Source organism: Glandiceps talaboti, chromosome 4, assembly GCF_964340395.1.
Source record: "Glandiceps talaboti chromosome 4, keGlaTala1.1, whole genome shotgun sequence".
NCBI lineage: Eukaryota > Metazoa > Hemichordata > Enteropneusta > Spengelidae > Glandiceps > Glandiceps talaboti.
In genome coordinates this window covers 3,206,907-3,232,226 of record NC_135552.1, presented here as the reverse complement: position 1 = coordinate 3,232,226, position 25,320 = coordinate 3,206,907, and the positions used below count along the sequence as shown (strand labels likewise).

The window sequence follows — 25,320 nt, the reverse complement described above, 5'->3', positions numbered from 1 at the left end:
TTGATATTTAAAGGGTTGTTTCTACTAGGTTGCATAAGTTATGCAAATTCTGGCTAAAAATGGTCACAAAAAATGGTCAAAACCAAATTTGGTACATAGTCATTGAAAATCAAATAAGGGTACTATATAGAAACGTGTATATATCATACCAGCAGATCAAATAATGCTGCTTTTGGTTTCCTTGATAAACATTCAAACAAGATCTCTCAGAGCACTTTCTAATACAAAAGGTATTCTTAGGTAGTCATTGGAGCAAGCTAACCAGGAAGATTACAGTCAAAGTTACCAATCACAAATTGATTGCATTTATTATGCATGGATTGATATTGACCAGAACATCAGACTGGTCAACACACCACACCCTCTACAAGTGTGGACAAAAGCTTCAGTGTTGCTTTCAAAAGATTTCAACTGTCTGTGGTGAGTTAATAGTTTAAATAGCAATGTTAAAGAATTTATTGAAATAAATGACTTAGTGTTAACATTGTGACAGTGATAGGATACAAAATACATGGTTATGGAGCCTTCAGTAATTAGAAGGGAAATCAGGCCTGGCCTGTTGCATAAAATGTTATCCTCCCCTGATTCTGCCATGCTAAAAAGTGACCCTTCCTCAATTCTATTCTCTAAAACATGACCCCCCTCCCCCAGCCCCCATAATTACTGAAGGTTCCCTTAGGTTTACAAATAGTGCAGCATGGTACATGTAGACATATATAAACCAACAAGTGTTTTGAAACATATTTTTTTGTAATGAATTAAAGACAACAAATTACTGCTGAAATAGGGTCGGTATGGTGATTCATTGAACTAACAATGTCATTAAACTAACAATGACAGAGGCACCATTGATATAGCAGGATCCTGTACCTAGTCATACTTCTCCTAGTGATAAACAAGGCTATTCTTGTACCGTGCAGTAGAAACAACCTTGTGTTGATTGATTACACATGGACTTGATGATTTAATAGTGACTTGAATGTTTTACTTTCCTCTTGATAAGCAACATGATTATTTCTCTACTCCTACATCCTTAATTTGCAAAACACTTCCATAATCATTTATTTTGCATTAGAAGTGTATATTAGACTAGTATATATGTATAGAATACTGTGTCCCATCCGTGAAATGCCACTGACACCAACTACATTTCTGTCCCATCAGTGAAATGCCACACCAACTACATTTCCGTTGTCCCATCAATGAAACATCAACTCTGTTTCTGCTGTACTGCAATGGTAAATTTATACTGTTGGGTGACGTCAAACATGTATTAGTAACATGTTTAAATAACAGATCTGGTATAACCCAAAAAGTTCTTTGTAATGTTTTTACTGTGAATACAAAAAATATTAAATAAAAGATGCAGTAACTCTATACTGTGGACTGTCTGAAATCTTCTGCAATAGTGATAATAATCTTATAAATCATCCTAGTAAATTAACACTGCCATCTGGACTTATAGTCTTTCATGTAGACTAGAAAAAAGCATTCAAATATTGCGTGTAGCACACTATGGGAATTTTTACTTGCAATAGCTACAGACATAGTGTTCAGCAGATTGCCAGCATGCTATGGGTTGAAAAGCGACTTTTTTACCATCTGGCCATTGACTGCTGACTTGACTGCAAGGATAAAAATATTTGAATTTTACCGGTGCACTTTTACCGGCGATAGCCAACTGCAAGGAGTGTGCTATGGTTTATGATATTTTCCAAAAATTATATGCTCCATAGTATGGTCTTCAAAGGAGCCAGGAGTGACATTATGTTGTTTGAAAAGATGTCTTATAATATCGTTTTCAACAGTGCAGTAAAATAAGGAGAATTGCTGCAATTATGTGAGATTAGTTGGACAATGCCATTTTGAAATGATGTCATGCTGGTCTTGTTGCAGTGTGCCATGTACTTGCCGCTGGCAAAAAATCGCAAATACTATGCACCAGTAGCTATCACAAGTAAGAATTTGTGGTAGTGTGCTAGCCTCTTTAGCCTGCTCAGTGTCTTTGCAATAATGCCAATATACAATATTAACATGGTTGACAATGACAAACATTGCATCATGTATTCAGTACCTTACTGTGACTCAGTGTGAGGCAATTGCAATAATAGCTAAGTTTGGTATAAAAACTGTGTATCTGGTAGTCTGGTAGTCAGTGCTATCTCTCTGGTATATCGACTGTCTCTCCCATTGTAATATGACTGATATCTAAACTGTGCGTAGTCAGTTCTATGTCTTTTACACAGCATTGACTGGGTTTCTGATGATATCAGTAAGGACAGACATCCTGTCTGTGGTGAATACTATGTCTTTCCAATACTGTGAATTGGGATTTCAAAGGGTTTCTCATGAAAACACTCTCTACATCCCGTTGGTAATTGTTCTTGCATTCTGCATGTCATATCTTCAATGTCAATTCTACTCAGATTTGTGGATAAATTATGTGCCATCCTCACTGCTTCACCCTGCAAACAGTAACATCCAGTAATAGATACCATTATTTTAAAGTGGAACACCACTCCAGAAAATGAAGTCAGTTTTATAAAGTATGGGTTCTGGAGAGTCATTTCATGTTGTTACATCACCTACAATTACTTTCAAAGAAATGTCAAGTTGACTTTGTTCATTTATAGGGTATCTTTGTGATGAGTCCCAAATGCCTATTCCTTCAGTGTAAAAGATCTCTCATGAATATTCAATGTGTAACCATAAAGATGTTATTTCTGATGACTCCCATGATGCAATAGCCCATAACAAAGATACCCTATAAATGCACAAGTCTTAGATCAACTTAATTTTTCTCTGAAATCGGGAGTAATAATTATTGTAGGTGATGTAAACTCATGAAATGACACCAGAACCCATAGTTTATGAATATGACTTCATTTGCTGGCATGGTGTAAACCACATCTCCAAATGGAGTGGCATTCCCCTTTAAGTTCTGATTCACAGACATACCTCAGAGTTGTGCACTATGAAAACCTAGCCAGTAACTAGGAATGCACGCACAAATTTGTTTCTGAAGAGAAATTAACATGATTTACAGAAAAATATCCCCAGAAAGTGAACTCTGACATCATGCAAACAAGTCAAACTCGACACTGTAGGCAGAACTTTGGGTGGGTAAGGTTTTACATAGTGCTGTGGGTGGAACTTTGGGTGGGTAAGGTTTTACATAGTGCAGTGGGTGGACTTTGGGTGGGTAAGGTTTTACATAGTGCTGTAGGCAGAACTCTGGGTGGATAAGGTTTTACATAGTGCTGTAGGCAGAACTTTGGGTGGGTAAGGTTTTACATAGTGCAGTGGGCACAACTTTGGGTTGGTAAGGTTTTACATAGTGCAGTGGGAGGAACTTTGGGTGGGTAAGGTTTTACAATGCGCAGTGGGAGGAACTTTGGGTGGGTAAGGTTTTACATAGTGCAGTGGGAGGAACTTTGGATGGGTAAGGTTTTACATAGTGCAGTGGGCACAACTTTGGGTGGGTAAGTTTTACATAGTGCAGTGGGAGGAACTTTGGGTGGGTAAGGTTTTACAATGTGCTTTGTTGCAATACATAGTGTTTGTCATCAAACAACATGAAATGCATTTGGGCATGTACATCAGAAGACCATTGGATTTTAAAACACAAAAACTTGTTGCTATCATTCTTTGCATTAAAATACTGTATAAAAGATATCGTCTGCATGTCTTAACTGAATATGGTCAGTGACGTTTGTGACAAACACGCAACTTGGTTTAGAAAGATCACTCTTTATTGTTGACACCACAACATACCTGGAGATAGTGAATCACTTTGACTGGCCTGCACTTAGCAACAGTATTGGCTGTTGTCTTGGTAACAAGTTCAAGTAATTCTTTGAGATCACATAACCCATAATAAGGCAAGCATGATGCCATGGAAACTATTTTCAAGCTGACATCACCACTTTCTGAATCTGTTGAATATATAAAACAAAGAAAATGACAAGTTTATTGCCAATGATAGAGGAGTGAAATTCACAAAGTTTTGTAAAGATGATGACTTGTATTGACTGTAATGAAGGGGAAAGAAACCTGATTTTATTTTTGACAATTTTTATCAAAAGCTTGAAAATTATTTTACAAACACCTTTGTAAATTTTGATAGTCAATATACCTTCCTACAGTTATGAATTTGTGACAATATTTCTTATACTTTAACCTACTGACTAATTTTATTCCAACATCTTAGTATTTTAACTATTTTGAATGATATTAATTCTTTGAAATACAAAATACTTTGTCATTGTCATTTTACAACCAATGTGACACAAATAACACAAATCCATAACTTTAAAAACTATACAAAACCTGCAATGTAGCATTTTAACATTCTCTAAACTGTATGTCATGTCATGTCACCTTGCCTAAACTACACCTTATTATGGGATGTCACCTTGCCTAAACTACACCTTATTATGGGATGTCACCTTGCCTAAACTACACCTTATTATGGGATGTCACCTTACCTAAACTACACCTTATTATGGGACGTCACCTTGCCTAAACTACACCTTATTATGGGATGTCACCTTGCCTAAACTACACCTTATTATGGGATGTCACCTTGCCTAAACTACACCTTATTATGGGATGTCACCTTGCCTAAACTACACCTTATTATGGGATGTCACCTTGCCTAAACTACACCTTATTATGGGACGTCACCTTGCCTAAACTACACCTTATTATGGGATGTCACCTTGCCTAAACTACACCTTATTATGGGATGTCACCTTGCCTAAACTACACCTTATTATGGGATGTCACCTTGCCTAAACTACACCTTATTATGGGATGTCACCTTGCCTAAACTACACCTTATTATGGGATGTCACCTTGCCTAAACTACACCTTATTATGGGATGTCACCTTGCCTAAACTACACCTTATTAAGGGATGTAACTTTTTAGCACATCATTGGTTCACATCCCTTTGTACATCTCACCAAATTTCTGACCAATCTGCCAAGTAATGTTGGAGTTTCAGTTTTTAAACCAAAAAAATCACATTCTTGACCAAAACCACACAATCTCTGATGCAATCACTTTCATGTGAACAGTTTCCAGCTACACGCCCTCAGTAGTATCCCACCAAATATCTGTGTGGCAATTTTTGAATTTGTCGTTCACACATGCACACACATATACACAGACATGGAAATGCACACACAAACACATTTTACCACGCCTATAGCACTAATGAACCTAACAAGTTCCGTTGTGCTGAAAAAATGGTTTAGCTATTGCTATGGTCTGGCCATGGTTGCCTTTATTCATATTTAATTTTGATGTCTCGTCTTTCAACTAAACTGCACTTTTTTGCCCCAGTGATGACTGTACAAACAAAGAAACAGGTATAAAATTGAGAGTAACATAAATATTTGAAAGAAAAAAGAAAGAATGAGGGAGGGTAGGGAGGGAGAAATAAAGAATGATATATAGTAAGAAAGAAGGAAAGAAAGAAAGAATGTGTGAGCCTGTATAATTTAAGCTGTTCAACTTAGAAGACGACATCCATTTTGAATGTAATTACCAGATTACACAACAGGTGATTCTCACCAGGTGATCATCTACACATTTGTTAAGTTCATTAATTATTCAAATTAGACACATATAAAGTGAGGCATACTGTACCCTTATTCATGGCTATTCTATTTGATACCAGTTACTAGCACCATGGATATTGTATATCTGACCTGACCTATCAAACTCTGTGTGTATTCATTTTAAGCTTATTCTCCCCTTGTTATGTCAAATATTTTCCGTAATAAAGGCTGTCAAAAATATTGAACATCTCCTTGCCACTGCTATTAAATGTTTAGTGACCCCTGATCATAAAAGAAGGTAAGAAAGTCTAAGAATAATAGTAATTGGTGACCAAGCCCTACTGGCTTAGGACCATCAAATCTGTTTGTGAATAATAAACATCAAACAATGTCAATAATTCTATTATGACAATTAACAGTTCATTTTACTTCAGTCAATTATATGTACAAGTAAAAGACAGCATGTAAAAAGTTCTACCAGTAAAAGACAGCATGTAAAAAGTTCTACCAGTAAAAGACAGCATGTAAAAAGTTCTACCAGTAAAAGACAGCATGTAAAAAGTTCTTATTAATAAATGTGATTTATTTCTAAATTCAAATGCCACAAACTAGAATAGTAAAGAAGTCTTTTCTGATGTTTATGTGTGATATAGCTGGCAGAATCCTAACTAGCACAAATAAAATAATCTTACTTTTAAATTCTTAAATATAAGAACCTTCTAAGTGAGTTAAATTACCACATTACATGTATAAATTTGTAACAGATTATATTAACATCAGTTTCATATTATAATAAAACTGTCACATCACTTTTTCACTTCTGTGACTCTCCGGTAAATGAGTTTTGTGTTCAGTTCATTTTATACAATCTATTTTACTGTCACACACATGTATCATAAAACTTGACAAAAATATGGCTACTATAAGCTTTGAAATATAACTAACAAGTCTTTGTAGAAGACACAGCCCTCAAATAAAAAATCATCAAATCTAGAGGACAATATTAAAATTAAAGTTCAGTATATATCACGGATGCAAACAAGAATCTTAGCCTTGTAAAGTAGAAATGTTAGGATTTATAATATGTCAATCAACAAGGCTAGACATTAGCAACTCTGTTCACTCTGTTATCTGTTCTCATCGCCACTTTTAGTCTCTCCCAGAATAATCTCCTTCCTATCTCATTCCGGGGCCACTTGATGTAATTTTTTGTAAGCAGGATCTTGCGTAGCACTCGTGGCATAACGTCATCTGGAATTTCTTCCAGTAAAACCATGAGTAGAACATCTCGCTTTTTCTTGTTGAACAAATAATTCTGAGCCATTCTCATCTCAAAATAACACCACTCACTATCTGCAAAGCCAGGTGACAAAATCAGTATAGTTTTATGACTATTCTCTATACTGTCCAATATATTGTCAAAGATGTCCATACCAGGTATAAAATCACGGTCATGCACACAGAGTTTGAAATTAGGTGGGTCAATGTTTTCTAAATTGGGAACCATCTGTTGCATAATCCAAGGACGGTCATTCTCATTGTAACACACAAAAGCATCATATTTCCTATTAAGTGGTGCACCATCATCAGCATCATCGTCTCCATCAATTTGCTGATATCCACCACATTTCAGTTTTGCCATGAATATTACATAGCGTATATGCCAGCGAAAGCGAATACAAAGTATAATACACGTCAGGGATGGTATGAATATAGTAGTTACTGGTACAGCTATCATAAATGCAAGATTACATTCCCATCCAAAATTTAAAGCAAACAGAGATAACCCATTTAATTTTTCAGGTTTTGAACATGTTACTGAGGAGTAAAAATTTTCAACTCTAACTCGCTTGTTTTCTTTGAGCCAATTATTAAAATCATCAGCTTTACATGAACAATCAAATGGGTTGCCTCCCAAATCTAGCTCTTCAAGGTTCCGCAGATGTTTCAGGATAGTTGTATTGAATACAGAAATTTGACCAGAAGATAAATCAAGTCTTTGGAGTTTGGTTAGTGCACTAGGTTTACCATGGAAAACATCAATACTGCTTTCTCTCACTATCAGACTTTCCAGATTTGTAAAATAATTCAGCTGTGTAAAATTCAAACTCAACAAACCAGAATCGGAAACATGGAGTTTTTTTAAAGATGTTCCTACAATAGGAATGACAGCATTGGGATCAGATTTATCAAAGCATGAGCCAGTAATCGTAAGTCTTTCCAGTTTGGTCAAGTTGAAAGTTGGTGAGTGGTAATAGGCAACACAGGCTGAGGTAACAGACTTTGTCAGAGAGAGTTGTATCAGAGATGAAGCATCATCCACGTGAAGAAAATTTGCTGCAAGGCCACTGATACTTAGAGCTTGGAGATTGTAAAGATTTTGAAAGGGGTGTCTGTCAATAGTAGTTGGTGAGAAAAGGCACTTCTCAATGGGGTTTCCATCCAGTTTGAGATCTTTCAATGATATAAGGTCAGCAAACACCCGAGGTTCCAGTACTTCCAAGTAGTTATTAGACAATTCTAATACTTCCAGGTTGGACAAGGAACTGAAACCTCTTGGATGAACAGATGAAATGCGGTTATTTGCCAGGAGTAGTTCTTTGAGTGACTTGACAGACACAAAGCAATCTTGATGAATACGACCAGATAAGTAGTTAGTGTAGAGGTAGAGGTGCTGAAGTGAAGACAACGGTATAAGACTCTGTGAGACTTCATCAAAGTCCGATAGCTTGTTGTACTGTAGCTTTAATGTAGTCAAGTTTTTCAAACCATCAAAAGATTTTGGATCAAGCTGATGGCAATTGTTGTTTAGTAGATCTAGAGTTTTTAGACTGGGCAGCCATCTGAAAGCTTTGGGTGGAATAACAGTTAAGTTATTATCAGATAGTTGTAACTCTTCTAGAAGTGTATTAGATAGTCCTCTCAATGTTTCAGTTGTAATTATACTCAGCTTTTTTCCTTGTTTTTGTAATGACTTCAGTATTAATGAATGAACTCTGGATTGCTGAAAATCATCGAGCATGGTTTTCAACTCTTTTTCTGAGACAGGATTGTTACTCAGATCAATTTTAGTCACATTCTGGAGATTGTTCAATGATCCAGGTTTGGATGATGTTATCATGTTACCGGATAAATCAAACTTTTCCAGTCTTATCTCTCCTAGGTCAAACTTCTGCACTGTACTTGTCTTAATGTTACTGTTGGGGACTGAAACTTTCCGCAAAGATGAAAACTTGGCAAAACTGGGAAGGGTGCAGTCATCTGGTATATGGAGATATCCAAGTTGTAAAACTGCTAAATTAGCACTTAGTGCTGCGAAAGGTTCAGATGGAAGGCAGACAAAATTGTTGAATCCAAGGTCAAGTACTTCCAAGCTTTTCAGATCTGAGAAGACATTTTTTGGAAGGTCAGACAAGGAATTCGACCCAAGATACAACTCTTGCAAGTTTTTCAATCCTGTGAATGTTGTGGAAAACAATTTAGCAAGTTTGTTGAAATCTAGTAGTAAGATAGACAACTTTATTAGGTCAGAAAACACATGTTCTGGTAGACTAGTGAGATCATTGTCATGGAAGTTGATTTCTTCTAATTTTGCCAATCCTTTCAGAGATTGTCTATCAATCATAGAAATCTTATTTCCTGTCAGATCAAGTATCTGTAGATTTCCCAGTCCTCGGAGTGACTTTGACCCTAATGTAGTCAGTTCATTCTGGAATAACTTTAAGCTCAATAGTTTGGAAAATGCTGCAAAGCCGTTTTGTGGGAGAACAGAGATGCTGTTGAAGGATAGGTCTATGTTGGTTGCTGAGGTTGCCAGTGTGTCTGGTACAGCAGTGAGGTCTCTTAGAACACAGTCAATGCTTGTATAGTTGTATGTCTTACATCTTGAAGCAGATGACATCAGGAGAAGTGAGAAAAGGAAAATAATTACGCAACAATATGGTTGCCATACAATAGCCATACTGTTCCAGCTGTTCTCAGGCCTCAACTTTGTTGTCATCAATTTGGGAAGTATTGCAGGCTAAACTCACACCATGAATCAGTATCTGATGTTCAGTTCACACTTGTGCTGTTTTACATTCATCAAACTAAAGAGACTGAAGACAGAAGAAATGTCTTACTCTGAATTTTTCCACATCAAAACTGAATAATTCCGAGTCCACAAAAAAACCCAGTCTGTAACAGGTTGTCTGCTCTCTTCACCACATTACACCCATGTCAGAGATTCATGGTAGACCACAATATTACAAACGACAGCTAATGAGGGTTTACAATGAAAGACAACCCTATATAAAGTCTCCCCACCAAGTCACATGATGTGAAAGACAACCCTATATAAAGTCTCCACACCAAGTCACATGATGTGGAATAATTTCCACATCAACAATTTCAATTTCCTCTTTCAAATGTTTTAAACTTTAATTTCACTTCTGCATTTACCTTGAAATGCAAATATCAGGTAAACATCATGTATAAATATACAAATATGAAGAGAACATTTTACACTTCCTTGTTCTATTTTTTGTTGTTAAAATGAATGTCTAACATATATTATTTTAATAAACTCTTCAGCATTCGATGAATATTAACTAAACTTTTGTCAATATTTTAATGAACGTGTACGTGTATATATTTAATTTTTACAATCAATTTTACATTGTATTTCAAATGTTCGTTAACATATAAATACTAATTTCATATTAATTAGTTTATTTATTACTACTACTGTTAATATCATTTCTTTTTTGTTCGCCTCCTTCAATTTATTGCACCATTGCAAACCTGTACATTTTCATGTATATTATCACCTTTTTTTTTTGGTGAAATGGACATATTTTTAAAAATTCTTTTTGTATCTAATGACCCATTCAATTCAAAATATATCAAAATGCAATAGCACTAGAGGAATGCATGAGCATCAATTTTGTATATCTCTTATAAAACTATGCTGTTGTACCCCAATTGTCAACTGATTATCTTCATATAGAAATTTATCAATTTTATGAATTCATGATTTTTATAATTATATTTCTTCAAAATAAAGTGAAGTATAATATCTACTCCTTTAACACCCCTATTTCTTTACAAACTTGGTATGACCTACTTTTCTGTTGAGGAAGAACCAATTAACAGGAATGTAGGGGGTTTACAACACGATGACTGACAGAGACTTGTTTACTTGTTGCTTTGATTAAAGAGGTCTGTAAAGGGAAGATTTATATTAAGATGAACCAACAGTAAACATTATGTGTGAATTGTTACTATTTTACTTTTTTTACAATTTCTTTCACTTCTGTTTATTCTTAGCAGAGTTCTACTCTTTGATGTAAGTCACCAACCACACACAGCATACAGTAGTTTTCTTTGTTTACAACGGGAAGTACACATTTTGAGGAAGTAACCAATAGACATTCCCAAAGTAGTGTCCAAATGATGTATTCACATGTGATTTAGAGATATAAGTGTTTGTTACCTGTCAGACTTATCAAAACCTTTGTATAAGAGAAGTTTTGTAACCATCTCAAGAAAATTACTCTACATCAGTTTAAGTTAAATAAACTTACCAGTGGTTTGTTGTATATCAAAGCCATTGGCAAGGAGTCTGTTATCGGTATAATGTCTGGTTGGATCTGGTAGTCTAACTGTACTCTGCATACTTAGTAATGTCTGCCAGCTGATCATACCACCTACTAAACTACATAGGATAACATATATACATTTCATATTAATGTTATGTTGATTATGTTGTTGTTGTTGTTGTTGTTGTTGTTGTGTTGATGTTCAAGCATTCATGATGATTTCTATTTTATAGTATTTAGAAATGCAATATAATCATACATGTTACCATAGTAACCATACATTTTGACATTTTCAAAAATTCTAATTCCAGGGAGGTGATCATGTTTGCATTTTAATCATGATAATACAATAATTCACTTGATGTTTGCATTTTAATAATCACTGAACATTTGATTTCACTCTTTAATTTAGTCTCCTATCTCAGTTACCAAAATCATTTTGTGAAGGGCATACTCAAATCTCTACTTGTAAGTTCATTTTGTCTTTTGTTGGAATTCTAACAATTACTTTTTTCTAACACTATGGTACCATTGTTTCTCCTTTTGGTATCACTCCTATAATTACTGTGTTATTGGCTGTATGATACATATTGTAGTGTGTGTGTGTGTGTGTGTGTGTGTGTGTGTGTGTGTGTGTGTGTGTGTGTGTGTGTGTGTGTGTGTGTGTGTGTGTCTGTCTGTCTGCACATGTGTGTGTATGTCTGTGTGTCTGTCGATGTGTACATGGGGGGGGGGGGGTTTGTTGGTAAGGGAGGTGGTAATCAATTCAATCATCCAACACTATTAAATGATTCATGATAATTGATTGAAACCATGACAATGTTTCTGATTAGGTTTTAGGACATTTTGAGATAACACAACATCCTGATGTGTAGTTTATAGATATCTGTAAATGAGTACAAAAAAAATGACTTAAATCTTCATATAGTCCCTCTATAATGTCTTGAAAAAGTCTGTTGAGGTGCTAAACTAATGAACATTTGGCTGTATTTTTATTCATTTACTACTGATACTTAACTTAAGTATTGGTTGCATTCTTTTATCCTTTTGGATTCAGTTTCACTGATTGGACTGATTTGTGGGGTATTTAGTTCAGTTTCACTGATTGGACTGATTTGTGGGGTATTTAGTTCAGTTTCACTGATTGGACTGATTTGTGGGGTATTTAGTTCAGTTTCACTGATTGGATTGATTTGTGGGGTATTTAGTTCAGTTTCACTGATTGGATTGATTTGTGGGGTATTTAGTTCAGTTTCACTGATTGGACTGATTTGTGGGGTATTTAGTTCAGTTTCACTGATTGGACTGATTTGTGGGGTATTTAGTTCAGTTTCACTGATTGGACTGATTTGTGGGGTATTTAGTTCAGTTTCACTGATTGGACTGATTTGTGGAGTATTTAGTTCAGTTTCACTGATTGGACTGATTTGTGGGGTATTTAGTTCAGATTCACTGATTGGACTGATTTGTAGGGTATTTAGTTCAGTTTCACTGATTGGATTGATTTGTGGGGTATTTAGTTCAGTTTCACTGATTGGACTGATTTGTGGGGTATTTAGTTCAGTTTCACTGATTGGACTGATTTGTGGGGTATTTAGTTCAGTTTCACTGATTGGATTGATTTGTGGGGTATTTAGTTCAGTTTGACTGATTGGACTGATTTGTGGGGTATTTAGTTCAGATTCACCGATTGGACTGATTTGTGGGGTATTTAGTTCAGATTCACTGATTGGACTGATTTGTGGGGTATTTAGTTCAGTTTGACTGATTGGACTGATTTGTGGAGTATTTAGTTCAGATTCACTGATTGGATTGATTTGTGGGGTATTTAGTTTAGTTTCACTGATTGGACTGATTTGTGGGGTATTTAGTTCAGTTTGACTGATTGGACTGATTTGTGGGGTATTTAGTTCAGTTTCACTGATTGGAATGATTTGTGGGGTATTTAGTTCAGTTTGACTGATTGGACTGATTTGTGGAGTATTTAGTTCAGTTTCACTGATTGGACTGATTTGTGGGGTATTTAGTTCAGTTTCACTGATTGGACTGATTTGTGGGGTATTTAGTTCAGTTTGACTGATTGGACTGATTTGTGGGGTATTTAGTTCAGTTTCACTGATTGGATTGATTTGTGGGGTATTTAGTTCAATTTCACTGATTGGACTGATTTGTGGGGTATTTAGTTCAGTTTCACTGATTGGATTGATTTGTGGGGTATTTAGTTCAGTTTCACTGATTGGACTGATTTGTGGGGTATTTAGTTCAGTTTCACTGATTGGACTGATTTGTGGGGTATTTAGTTCAGATTCACTGATTGGATTGATTTGAGGGGTATTTAGTTCAGTTTCACTGATTGGATTGATTTGTGGGGTATTTAGTTCAGTTTCACTGATTGGACTGATTTGTGGGGTATTTAGTTCAGTTTCACTGATTGGATTGATTTGTGGGGTATTTAGTTCAGTTTCACTGATTGGACTGATTTGTGGGGTATTTAGTTCAGTTTTCTACTAGTTAGATATGATAGCATATACTTACCTTGGGTTTAATACAATGGGTATATCAAGTGGTTGTCTTGGTAACATGTGTTGTGATAAAAGTCTGTGATAAAGCAGGCTTTCTTCAACCCTGAAAAGGTGAATAATAATAATAATGTTGGTTTTTATATCATGTTTTACATCTTTGTGCTCAAAGTGCTTTACAATTATTACCCCTATCACAGATCTTTAGCAACACAACAGCCCTTTACTTCCTCAACTCCCTGGGGAGCATACAATCCATTGCAGCCTGTATAAGTGCATATGATTAAAGCATTTGCATTGCAACCTCTATCCTACCAGGTCCCCAATTATACAGCTGGGTGGACTGAGGCACAATTGTGGTTCAAATCTTGCCCAAGGACTTTAGCCATTCAGAAACAAACAGCAGCAATGGGGCTCGAATCCACAACCTGCAGATTCCAAGTGGGCCACTCTAACAATTCGCCCATCATGACTTCGCAATATGCAGTTATTTCATATTCCACTATAACTTTGAGTGAAACAGTGAAGTGACTGTCATCATCACTTTAATTCACAGCTAGACATAATAACTCTTTCTTGTTACCATTGTGCATTCCAAAAATACCCATACATAATTTGCCCATTGCTCAGTAGACTGTACAATGTGTTCTGTCATTCAGCCCTAATCAATCGTCTCTGATAGGTGTGGCATAACACATTGTTGTCTGTCGTTGTATGGTACATAACAGACTAATCACTTAGTTGCATCTCTAAATACCTTGCACTACACAAAAAGTCCAAGTTACCCAACCTTATCCAACCTTTACCTTCCCTGTGACCCACCTAAACACCATGATCTCTGTCCAGGGGTAGTATGAGACGCAGTACCACTTTTGACTCTCTACAGCCCCCAGGGGCAAGATCACCATGGGTAAGTCAAAGGTGTCACTTCGTCTCATACTCACCACATGTACACACCTCTCCTCAAGATTTACCCCGGTGGAAAGACATGGTCAAATATGACTTTTCATATAATGTTGTTTTATCTTTATGTTGTAAATGTAGTGAGTTATAAATCTTAAGGACTATATGAGTCAGACTGACAGTATACAATTAGACTGCTGTAATAACATTGTTACAGTGTCAACTAGTATTCAATTGCGAAGATTATTTATAGATGAGGTGAGCTGTTGACCTTTGACCTGTGACATCATACCTGTATTGGTTGAACACTACTATATCTTGATTTCTTAATGCTAACCATATCCCATGAGGCTTCACTCTACCAATCAGTGACAGGCTGTCATTATTTAAGTCACTATGGAAACAACAAAATGTATTTTTTAAGTGTGATTGAGTAAGGGTTTTGTAAGGAGAAAGAACAATTAATTAATGTGTGTGTTTGTGTGTGTTTGTTTGTTTGTTTGTGTGTATGTGTATGCATGTGTGTGTGTTTGTATGTATGTATGTGCGCGTACACGCATGTGTGAATGAGTCACAAATACACACACACACACACACACACACACACAGTGAAACTCAGAGAAATAGTAATTTGATAGACAAACAGAGGAACAGCCAGAGACAGACAGTTGAAAAATATTAAATATGTACATGTACATTTCACCATAGACAGAAAAAGAGATCGAGAGACAGACAGACAGACACAGATAGACACACACATGCAGACAGACATACACATGCAGACAGGCAGACAGACAGGTGAAGAAAACACAAAAGATACATATATACCGGTATATTGTAAACAAGTGTAAATCTCAAAAAGTGAGTTTTACTTTACAACACATGGAAGTGTTTGACATAAGTGAAATTTGTATGACAATATAAAAATACATTTTAAAACATAAACAGTAATTACTTCTACTAGATTCTGACAAGAATGAATGAGATTCAAATAAAGAACTAGTCTAGCTGCTAGACCTTAGGCTTTCCTCTCAACACTCTGTTTCTGAAGGTGGCACACAATCGAAGGCGAAGGCCTGAGCTGTCGCCCTCACTAGCGACCTTCGGTCACCTTGACAGTAAGCAGAAAAGCCTGAGGGGTCTAGCAGCAAGAGTATAAAAGAACAAAATATTAAGACAAAAATAGACAATGGCCTATTAGTTTATGTAGGATTTAACTTTTCCAACAGTAAATTGGCCATAAGAATTTCTACCTGACTGCTTACCTGCCAGATGAACATTTCCTATCATTTCGCCTGAGAAGCTCCATGTCAAAGGGCACATCAATCACTTTGATCGACACTTTAGATTCTGTATTTTGATTGGTTGTTGCCTTGTGTTTTGGTGACATCATTGTCTCTAGCAAAGTCTGATTGGGTGACTATAAAAGTAAATATTCAGAATGAGTTATCAGGACATCTTTCAATGTGATCATCATCTTCTTTCCCAATTTCACCTCATCTAGATACTAACTTAGAATCATTGTAAGATTAAAGGGCAAGTCATCCATTTTCATTAGATTGTAATATATATATATTAATCCATTAACACTGAAATTAATCTGGAAGGTGATTATATATATTACTAACACAATATCAAGCAAGATACTCAGGAGCCATTACAGTGTTTCACGCTGTTGTTATCAGATGATGAGCTGTGTATCATTGCTTGATATTGTTATTTACACCCACCCTATATACATATTATGTATTGAGAGCTGTTTACTCCAGCATAGACATTTTACATATATTTTTTTTGGAATGTGATGTATTTCCACAACATTGGTTTAGCATTCTTATTTTCATAATTATCAATATTAAACATCTTTTTTGACAATGAGTTTCAAATATGGACAATGAAGTGTGTATTAATTTATTAATTTGTTTTTTATATTGTGATTTCTCACACTGTGTTAATAACTGCTATTACACTTACACTTAACACTGGCATGGACCTATAACAGCACAACAACCTTTCATACTTCCTAAACTTACTGTGGAGCATACAATAGGGGTTAAAGTATTACAACCTCCAAGCATGTGCCCAAATCATACAGTTAGGTTGATGGGGGCACTGCCATGGTTTAAATATTGCCCAAGGACTTAAGCCATTCACAGAGAAATGGCTGTGGTCAGGCTTGATATGCAGATTCCAAATTGACCATGAACCCCCAAAATTTGACTAATTTGACACCACTATGGCGCTTCATTAGGGCCTTTATTATGTACATCTTATTTGACTCGCCTCGACAACTTATTTGGCAACTCGACATCTTATTTGATTCGTCTCGATAACTTATTTGACTCGCCTCAACAATTTATTCGGCTCCTCGATACCTTATTTGCCTCAACAACTTCTTTGGCTCCTCGATAACTTATTTGACTCGCCTCGACAACTTATTTGAGTCGTCATCTGCATATTCGCCATGTGTACATCTCATTCAAGTACTCTATCGCACGTTCTGCTGGTAGACCTAATTTGAACACCCCAAGTCACTGGAGATGTTTACCATGCCAAATAAGTTATCGAGCATCAGAAAAAGGAGTCGAGTCAAATGTGACATGTATTATTCTTAGAATACTTTTTCAGTAGGCTAGAGGTACCGTTGTATCATGACCCGGAAATACATCAGACGGTATGCATACCACTCAGAAACCATACGTTGCTGCTCGAGAGTATCACAAATCTCACAATACAAGACACATCGTCATTATCCATATTTATATCAATAATCAGATATCGATCTGTGGAATATCCTAGAGGCATTCAATCAATTTGTGTCAGGATGGGTGAAACTTGAAAGAAGTGTTTACGTTAGTATGTCCACAATGAACTACGACTCGTACGACGACGACTACTAGTACTACTCCTACTAGTAATTGTAGCGAGGCACTGCCACAGGTAAGATTTTCGCCTATGTTTTCAATTGAAAACTAATTTGAAGTGCAGTGGTTATATTTACATAAACTATAGAATTTATATACTATTCCTCATATATGTAGCGTCACTTCACAATGTCAACGAAGGTGCTGACACTATTTTTGAAGACCACCCTCCGCCTTCCCACATCCCAATCAAGTATTACATTGTGCCAGCAGTTTTGAAGTTGAAAGAAGCATCATTGCTATGTAGCACACATTTAACGAACTCACTTAGTTGTTGTATCACACTGTTTATCATATTTAATTTAATATTAAATGTTTATCATTTTAAAAAAACAACATGTTGATAAGATACATGTCATATGTATACACAAACAGCTGGCACTGATTCAAGTCACATTCATACATCCCATAATGATCACATCACTTTTATAAGAAACAAATATAGAATACATGTGTGCAGTCTAGTGTTTGAATATGCTTTGCACTCCATGCACAATATAAACAGAAGTCTATATAATTAATCATCTCTAATCTATGCTGATTAATTGTAATGTTTTTGTATTGCATGATAATATTGAGGATAAATCAATTGTCCCTAATCTTAATTGATTTTGAGATTCTCGTCCTAGAAATCATGGAGTAAAACAAACAGAGATTCACTGTGCCAAGTGTTTTCATGTGAAACAGAAATAAACATGCCATAGATGAATAGAAACAATATTTTACCATAGCTTATTTTGATATAGGCATAAAATATCTAATCAGTATTTTAGTAACCTGCTAACAAAATATATATTTATTTTAGGTCCTGTATTGTCAGCACTTGATAAAGAAACCACTGAATCCATGAGTGATTGTTGAGATTGGTGGAAAGATAGTAGCAGCTCACTGATTACATGGCTGGTCTTGGTGAATGCTGTGCTCATGGTGTTAAACAAGCCTTAGATGAACCAAAATTAATTAACTGCAATAATAATTGATTAACTGCAACCACAGTTGCAGTTAATCAGGGTACAGACGATATTTTATTGCCATGGTCACAGTTACTCAGTCCACAGGCAATCTTATCATGCCATGGTTACACATACTCAGTCTACAGACAATCTCACCAGGGTTGCAGTTACTCAGTGTACAGACAATTTTCAAGTTTTGCAATTCCAAAGTTTTATCATTTTCTAGCTCACCGTTTTCAGTACCTTTCTGCCATTTTTCACTGTAAGGTGGAGTGCTTTGTTTAATCAATTTAATACATTTAGTTCTGATCTTGCTGGTTATTAAAGCGCCCCATTTTTATGCAAAACCAGACATGTCTGTGAATTGTGTTTTGCATATTTTTGTGTGGTGATTATTTGTAAGAAGTTGTTTTTTGTGTGTAACAATTTAGCTGCATTATTATTTTAGCTTGAATTGAGGCATCTGTGAAAATCAAAAACAGCTACATTTGTAGACTAGACTGGGACAAAGCCTACTGGTTACTTTATTAGTGACTCTGTGCAAGTCAGACAGTCACTGAACAATCATTGAAACTTAGTGTATGTCAGTCTCTGAATCCCAGTCTATGAATCCAGTTAAAAGAGTATGTGTTAGTTAATCAATGAAAATCGGTGTAAGACAGTTGCTGTATCCATTATGTAAAAAGTATATATTATAGTCAGTCATTGATAATCATTGAAACTCTACCCACGTCAGTCACTGAACTGGATTAAAATGGCCATATGGATATGAGGATTAGCTATTTATTTTGGATTTTAAATTTATAAAACAATGTGAAACAACATATGTTAAGTCCTTTGTTTGTAACTTAAATTCTGAAAGATTAACAAATGTATAACATGTTTGTTATTGTATGTACAATATCAAACTTTTTACACATTATTTTAGCTTTTTACAATGTAATGACTTACATAGACTTGGTCAGTATTATTTCACATTGAAGAAAGCCATGATAACATTGTTTTATAAATAAACAATTCAAAATAAATCCTCATCCATGTATGGCCACTTTAAGGTAGTGTGTATGATTATAGACAAAAATAGCTTGACTGAAGAATTGAAGAGTCCTTTCCTGTGTATTTTAGTCACATCACTATAAAGCAGATATGTGTATATGCTTTTCTTTAGTGCAATCATACCGTTTCCATGCTATAAACAGTCTAGCATGTTCAAGGTAGTGGTAATCTGCTGTATTCAAAGAATTCTATAAGAAGAACCTATGGAAATCAAGATGGTGGACAATTTGAATTCATATGATTTATCCTCAGTATATTAGTGTGAGCAGCACATTCTACATTGTTGTTACAGTACTTTACTTGAGGATCTGTAGACTGAAAGATCCAGTCTTGTGTAAACTCCTTCATTACATCTGAATGGAATATTGAGTTGCTGCCCTGCAGCTTTATATCCTGAGAATTTGACATGTGTTACTGTTGTTGACTGTGAATGATCATGTAATATTCTGATGTAATACTTACCTTGTTGGGTATGCAAGTTTTTTATATTAAAATATAATTTTCAATTTGATTTATTTCATGTTTCTATACATTATGTAATGTAATGTAATGTAATGTAATGTAATGTAATTTAATGTACTGTAATGAAATGTAATGTAATGTAATGTAATGTAATGTATGGGTGGGTGGGTGGGTGAATGGATGGATGGATGGATGTACATAGGGATGTAGCTAATTTTAAATGTAGCCAGTAAAATGTGAAGCATAGGCAGTACTATATTATCTAAGAGTGAGACCAATGATGGAAATATAGTGGTTGAAACAATGATTTTGCAGAGAAATCCGTAAAAAGGAGTATACTAACCATGCATCCACCTATGGACACATGCTCATATGTATAACTGTGTGTACATGTAAGTTAAGACAATGGGCCACAAGTGAAAATAGAAAGTTAAAAGGAGATAATGAGGGGTTATTTAGAACAACAACTACAACTGTGATTAACTAGAAATATTTATTTATAAGATGAACGCCTGGTGACTTACATTTCATCTTAGCTACTATGTCTGCATACTGATGTGATAGGTGTTTAGTACTTTGGCCTTGTATATATTTCAAAACAACACAAATTAATAGGTATGCCCAATTTTATTCTAATATTGCTACCCTTAGTTGACTCTAATTACTAAATGTGGGTCTCAAAATACAGTGGACTCAGGCATAGGTGGCCATTACTTATAAATTCCCAAAGATTTTTTTAATTCTTCATTCAGCCAAAGAGAATACAAGTGAGTGAGGGGTTTTCAGTAGGAGTCATTACACAAGTAATGAAAACAACCTCTAAGGGCACGAGTGTCATCAGTCAGCCTGAAGAAGCATCCATGAAAGGATACAAAACTGAAGTGCAGTAGGATGAAACAGGATACTTTGCCACAAACGATTCTAATTATGCTTTAAGCTAATCAAAAATTCAAGCCAAGTTTTTGTCATTGCCAACAATACTTATTGAAATTTAGTAAATACTGTACATGTACCTTTCAACCAGACTGAATATAATACAGTCATTATTGTCGTGAAATTTAAGTCCGGTATAAAACTTCACCTTTTCATTATTAACATCAATGGTTTAGTAAAAACAGTAAACTGTTCCTGATTCTGTTGAGTCCGTCTCGGTGCATTTCTCAAATTATTAATCTCTATATATAAAGTCTCATTATCTCTGCATGAGAAATATCTGTACCACTGCACTGTCTGTGTTGAAATGGTGCGATGTCCCTCTTTTAAAGTCTCGGTGTCTATTAAACTCGCTACTGAATCAGCTGGTTTAATTTTATTGCTGGAAAATATGTAGAAGGGAACCTCTCTGATGTCCACTGAGTTTTTTTTCTGACCTCTGCATGATTTGTTCATATCTTTCCATTCTGCCTGTGGATGGGGATTGTGACACTGTATGTCTCATGTGTAGAGAAGGAACTGGATTTGTCGAGTAATACAACTTTGAAGGCTGACCTGTCAACATAAAACATCAAACAGAAAAATGTTGAATCATCATTTTTAATCTCAAAATGAACATGAAAAAAACACTCAAAATAGGAACCAATAGTTGAAATTGGTGACAGAATAGCTATGTAATAGAGTCCTAAGAAATAATAAGGTGTGTGTGTGTGGTGGGGGGGGGGGGGGTACTTTTTCCAAATGGGTCCTCAGGGAGGGCCATAGTTTAGAAAATGGAAATTGGTGTGAGGAGCAGAGTGGGTCTCACAGTAGTAATGGGGGAACAACATTACAAGATATTGGTAATAATAATAATCTTTATTTATACTGGATAGTTCTTTAAGCATTGAACGCTTGTCTCCCAAGAAGTCCAGTGAGGGCCATCCCCCACGGGTTCAGTGTTAATGCAGGAGGAAACCGGAGTACCCGGAGGAAACCTGCGTTGTTCGGCAGAGTCAAACTGAACGACACTCTTCTTACTTACAGTAGGGAAATTTAATCAAGCCCTGTACGGGGTTCGAACCCTGACCGCATTGGTAAGAGGCGGATGGTTTAACCACTCGACCACCGACAACCCATCCCAATAATGTGGTGGAGTTGAGATGTTGACCAATCAGCCCTGGGGTTGTCAGTTGTGCACTCCATCTAGGCTTTGGTAGTTCCGGCCTTCAGCTCAGCCAATAGATCAAAACACAGGCTTTGATACAAACACAAACTGATGCCTTCAAAAATCATCAATGTGGTGGGATCTTACTACAGAAAAATTATCTGTTTCTAGTGGGATTGAACCCAGGACCTCCTGACGACTAATCTTGAGCTCTAACAACTATGCCACAGAGAGGCAGTTAAAAATGTTTTTCATTAAAATCTTTTTACAGGGCATGGTCATTTGTTGGAGAAAGAAAATTGAGGGAGGGTCACTTTTTACACCCCCCCCCCCCCCCCCCCCCCAGCTAAAAAAAAAAACATAAGTAGAATTACATGTTTCTCAATTTGACAACTTTCAGTTTGGATATTATTGCTTGCATTACCTGCAATGAATGTAAAACATTTTGGAATTGAAAAATGAAAATAAACACTACTACAACTTTACACTCTACAAAATGGAAAGGGAAATAACAACTCAAAATAACAACATTGGCATTTATCACTCATCATCATCATGTCCCTGTAAACAGATTCACTTGGCAGCTCAGTATCGCATGTATTAATCTCGTTACATTTTCACAGCTGGTTATCTGGGGACATGACCTTAAAAGTTCAAAAGGGTCAAGACAAAATTGTTGGTTCGAAAAAATAAAAACTTCCAAACACTATTTCACTTTCAGTCACTGATGACATATATCATAATAATTTGTGTTATTTATCACTCAAACATTTGCCACTATTGCACTCTGTACTGAGCCTCAGTATAATACTCGTGTAACTACACTAAAGTATGTGCAGACTTATCAACCAAAATTGTTGGGGCTGACAACTAACAGTTAAACAAATCACACAATTTAGTCAACATCAGGAATGTGCTAATGATTACAGTTTAAAGTCACTTGTGAGCTTAGGGACCGGTCAGTTTCTTCAGCCTGGAGGGGGGGGGGGGGGGGGGGGTGGATTCTTAAATTGGGCCGACAAAAAGTCACTGACCCCCCTATCTGTAAAACCAAAAACAGGCTGACCCCCCGCCCCCATATATATATATATATATATATATATATATATATATATATATATATATATATATGATATTCACATAACAGGTATTTTTTGATCATGACTCAGTGTGGACTGCTTGACTGTCTTGCATCTACTTTATAAGATCCTGGGTTAGCACTATCATAATTATAATTATTGACTACACAGGGCCAAAAGGAGTTTAATAGCATCTTGACAGTGAAAGGTATGGGAAAACTTGAGCAGGGAATATGTATATCTCATTGGGGGGGGGGGGGGGGGTCCTATGGGGTCTATAAGCCCTGGAGGTTTTTTACTTACATCTTGACAGTAAGAGGGGAAGAGCTTGAGACTGGGATATGTCCATCTCATGTGGGGGGGGGGGGGTGTCCAAGGGGGTCTCCCTCTAGAAGCCCTGGAGGATTTTTACTCTTATAAAAGCCATTTTTTAGTCTATTCAGACCCTTTCAAGCAATAACTCAATCCATGCTTTACAAGACAGTACCATCAAGTATCAGAAACTATTCTCTATAACTTACATAGGGTTGAAATATGTTCTTAAAGTTAAACAGTTAAATGGCATCATTAAATACATGTAGTAAAGGTCAGCACATCTACTGGTAGTATCATTGCTAGGGGAGATTTGGAGTTTAAGGCAATGTTAGACTACCTTGGCAAACATTTCACATCTTTAAAAGACAATATCATCTCAAATTACAATTGGGTGAAAATATTTAAGAAAAGTTCAATACCATTATGACAGGTTGTTGGTGCATCTGATTGTTGGTTGAATGCAAGAGTGGCCTCTGGGGGTGAGGGAGTCCTTGGGGTTTTCCCCCTGGCAGATCTGCAGTTTTTGGCTTCTATTAAGACAATGTTTAGGTTATTCATTGCCTTTGAGGTAATATTTCCAAGCTTCGAATAGCTAACGTAAATGTAAGTTTTAAATGAGTTTCCCATGTCACACAAAAATGGCCCTGTAACATTGGTATAGTGGCATTAATATTGCATGTACAGTAAAGTCACCGGTACATTAGAGAACTTTAGGAATTGTCATACCGAGTGTATAATAGAAACTGGAATCTGATGAGATGTGGTGATTTGTAGTGTCAATAACATGTAGTGTCCAAAATAGAAAGTGTATTAATCCCTTCTGACAAGTTCATAGTGACGAGTAATGAACATTTTAGATTAACTTCTTTTATAAACTATCTATGAAGATTACCATTACAAAACCTTCAAGTTCACTTTTGCCCCATAGTGCAATATAAGTGAAGCACTGATTGTGAAACAGCCAAGCATTTACATGACATGTTCTGTAACTAGTGTGGTAGCTAGGTAATACATGTATATGTATATTTATTGTTATGCGTGAACTAATAAGGAATATTTAAAGAAATCATGTAAGAAACAGGGAGAAGAACAAATATTGACATGTACCACATTTCAGACAAGGCTATATGCCATTGTAGAAAGAGGATTTTTTTCTTCCATCACAATCCAAAACACAATGACCCCCCTATCCACAATTTTGAAAACAGCATGACCCCCCCCCCCCCCCACACTGGCAATTTCAAAAACAGGGTGACCCCCTCCCCCCACCCCCAGGCCGAAGGAACTGACCGACCCCTTAATCCTATTCAAGAATGGTGATGGGTCATAAGTAATGGTGTTATTTGGTATTTACGATATTCAAAACTATTATCAATGCTGACGGTATATTTTGAATATGACGATGCCTGAATAGAACTATTAGCTCACAAGTGACACTGACTGTGCTGTGTCACCGTGAACGTACACGGAACGATCGTCAGACAGTAATAATGGACGGGATCACAACAAATAATTAAATAATAAATAGCGTATTGAATATTTAGATAAAGTTTAAATTTCTCTACCTGTGACAAAGTACATGTAATCTCCACAGACTAGACACGCGTGACGTATCCGATACACTGTTGTTTCCTTCTCGAGATAAAGCGGTAAGCCATCATTAAGTCCTCTCTCCTCTCGGACAGCTCTGTTTGATCTCTTTCTCCAACATATTTAGAACGTATACTTTGGTTATATAACATTTACTTCCGCGTTTCCGGGTCAACATTGTGAGGACCCACCAGTCACTCTTCAAAAAAACTACACAAAACTTTGATGACGCTCTTTGACGTAACAGCAGATTTTGTATGACGCGAAGTGACGTTTGCGCAAGAGAGCACATAT

The 25,320-nt window shown here is 36.1% G+C and overlaps 1 protein-coding gene across 1 annotated transcript in view; it reads right to left on the bottom strand.

The window, feature by feature from the left end:
• Window positions 1-2,225: 2,225 nt before the first annotated feature.
• LOC144433668 (PMS1 protein homolog 1-like) overlaps window positions 2,226-25,320 on the bottom strand; it is a 44,548-nt gene continuing 21,453 nt past the window's right edge. The window contains exons 11-16 of the mRNA XM_078122015.1: window positions 15,833-15,987; window positions 14,860-14,961; window positions 13,681-13,770; window positions 11,131-11,261; window positions 3,775-3,935; window positions 2,226-2,465 (exon numbers count right to left, since the gene is read on the bottom strand). Coding sequence (XP_077978141.1) covers window positions 2,304-2,465; window positions 3,775-3,935; window positions 11,131-11,261; window positions 13,681-13,770; window positions 14,860-14,961; window positions 15,833-15,987 — 801 coding nt within the window. The 3' untranslated portion in view covers window positions 2,226-2,303. The remainder of the gene's footprint in view (window positions 2,466-3,774; window positions 3,936-11,130; window positions 11,262-13,680; window positions 13,771-14,859; window positions 14,962-15,832; window positions 15,988-25,320) is intronic.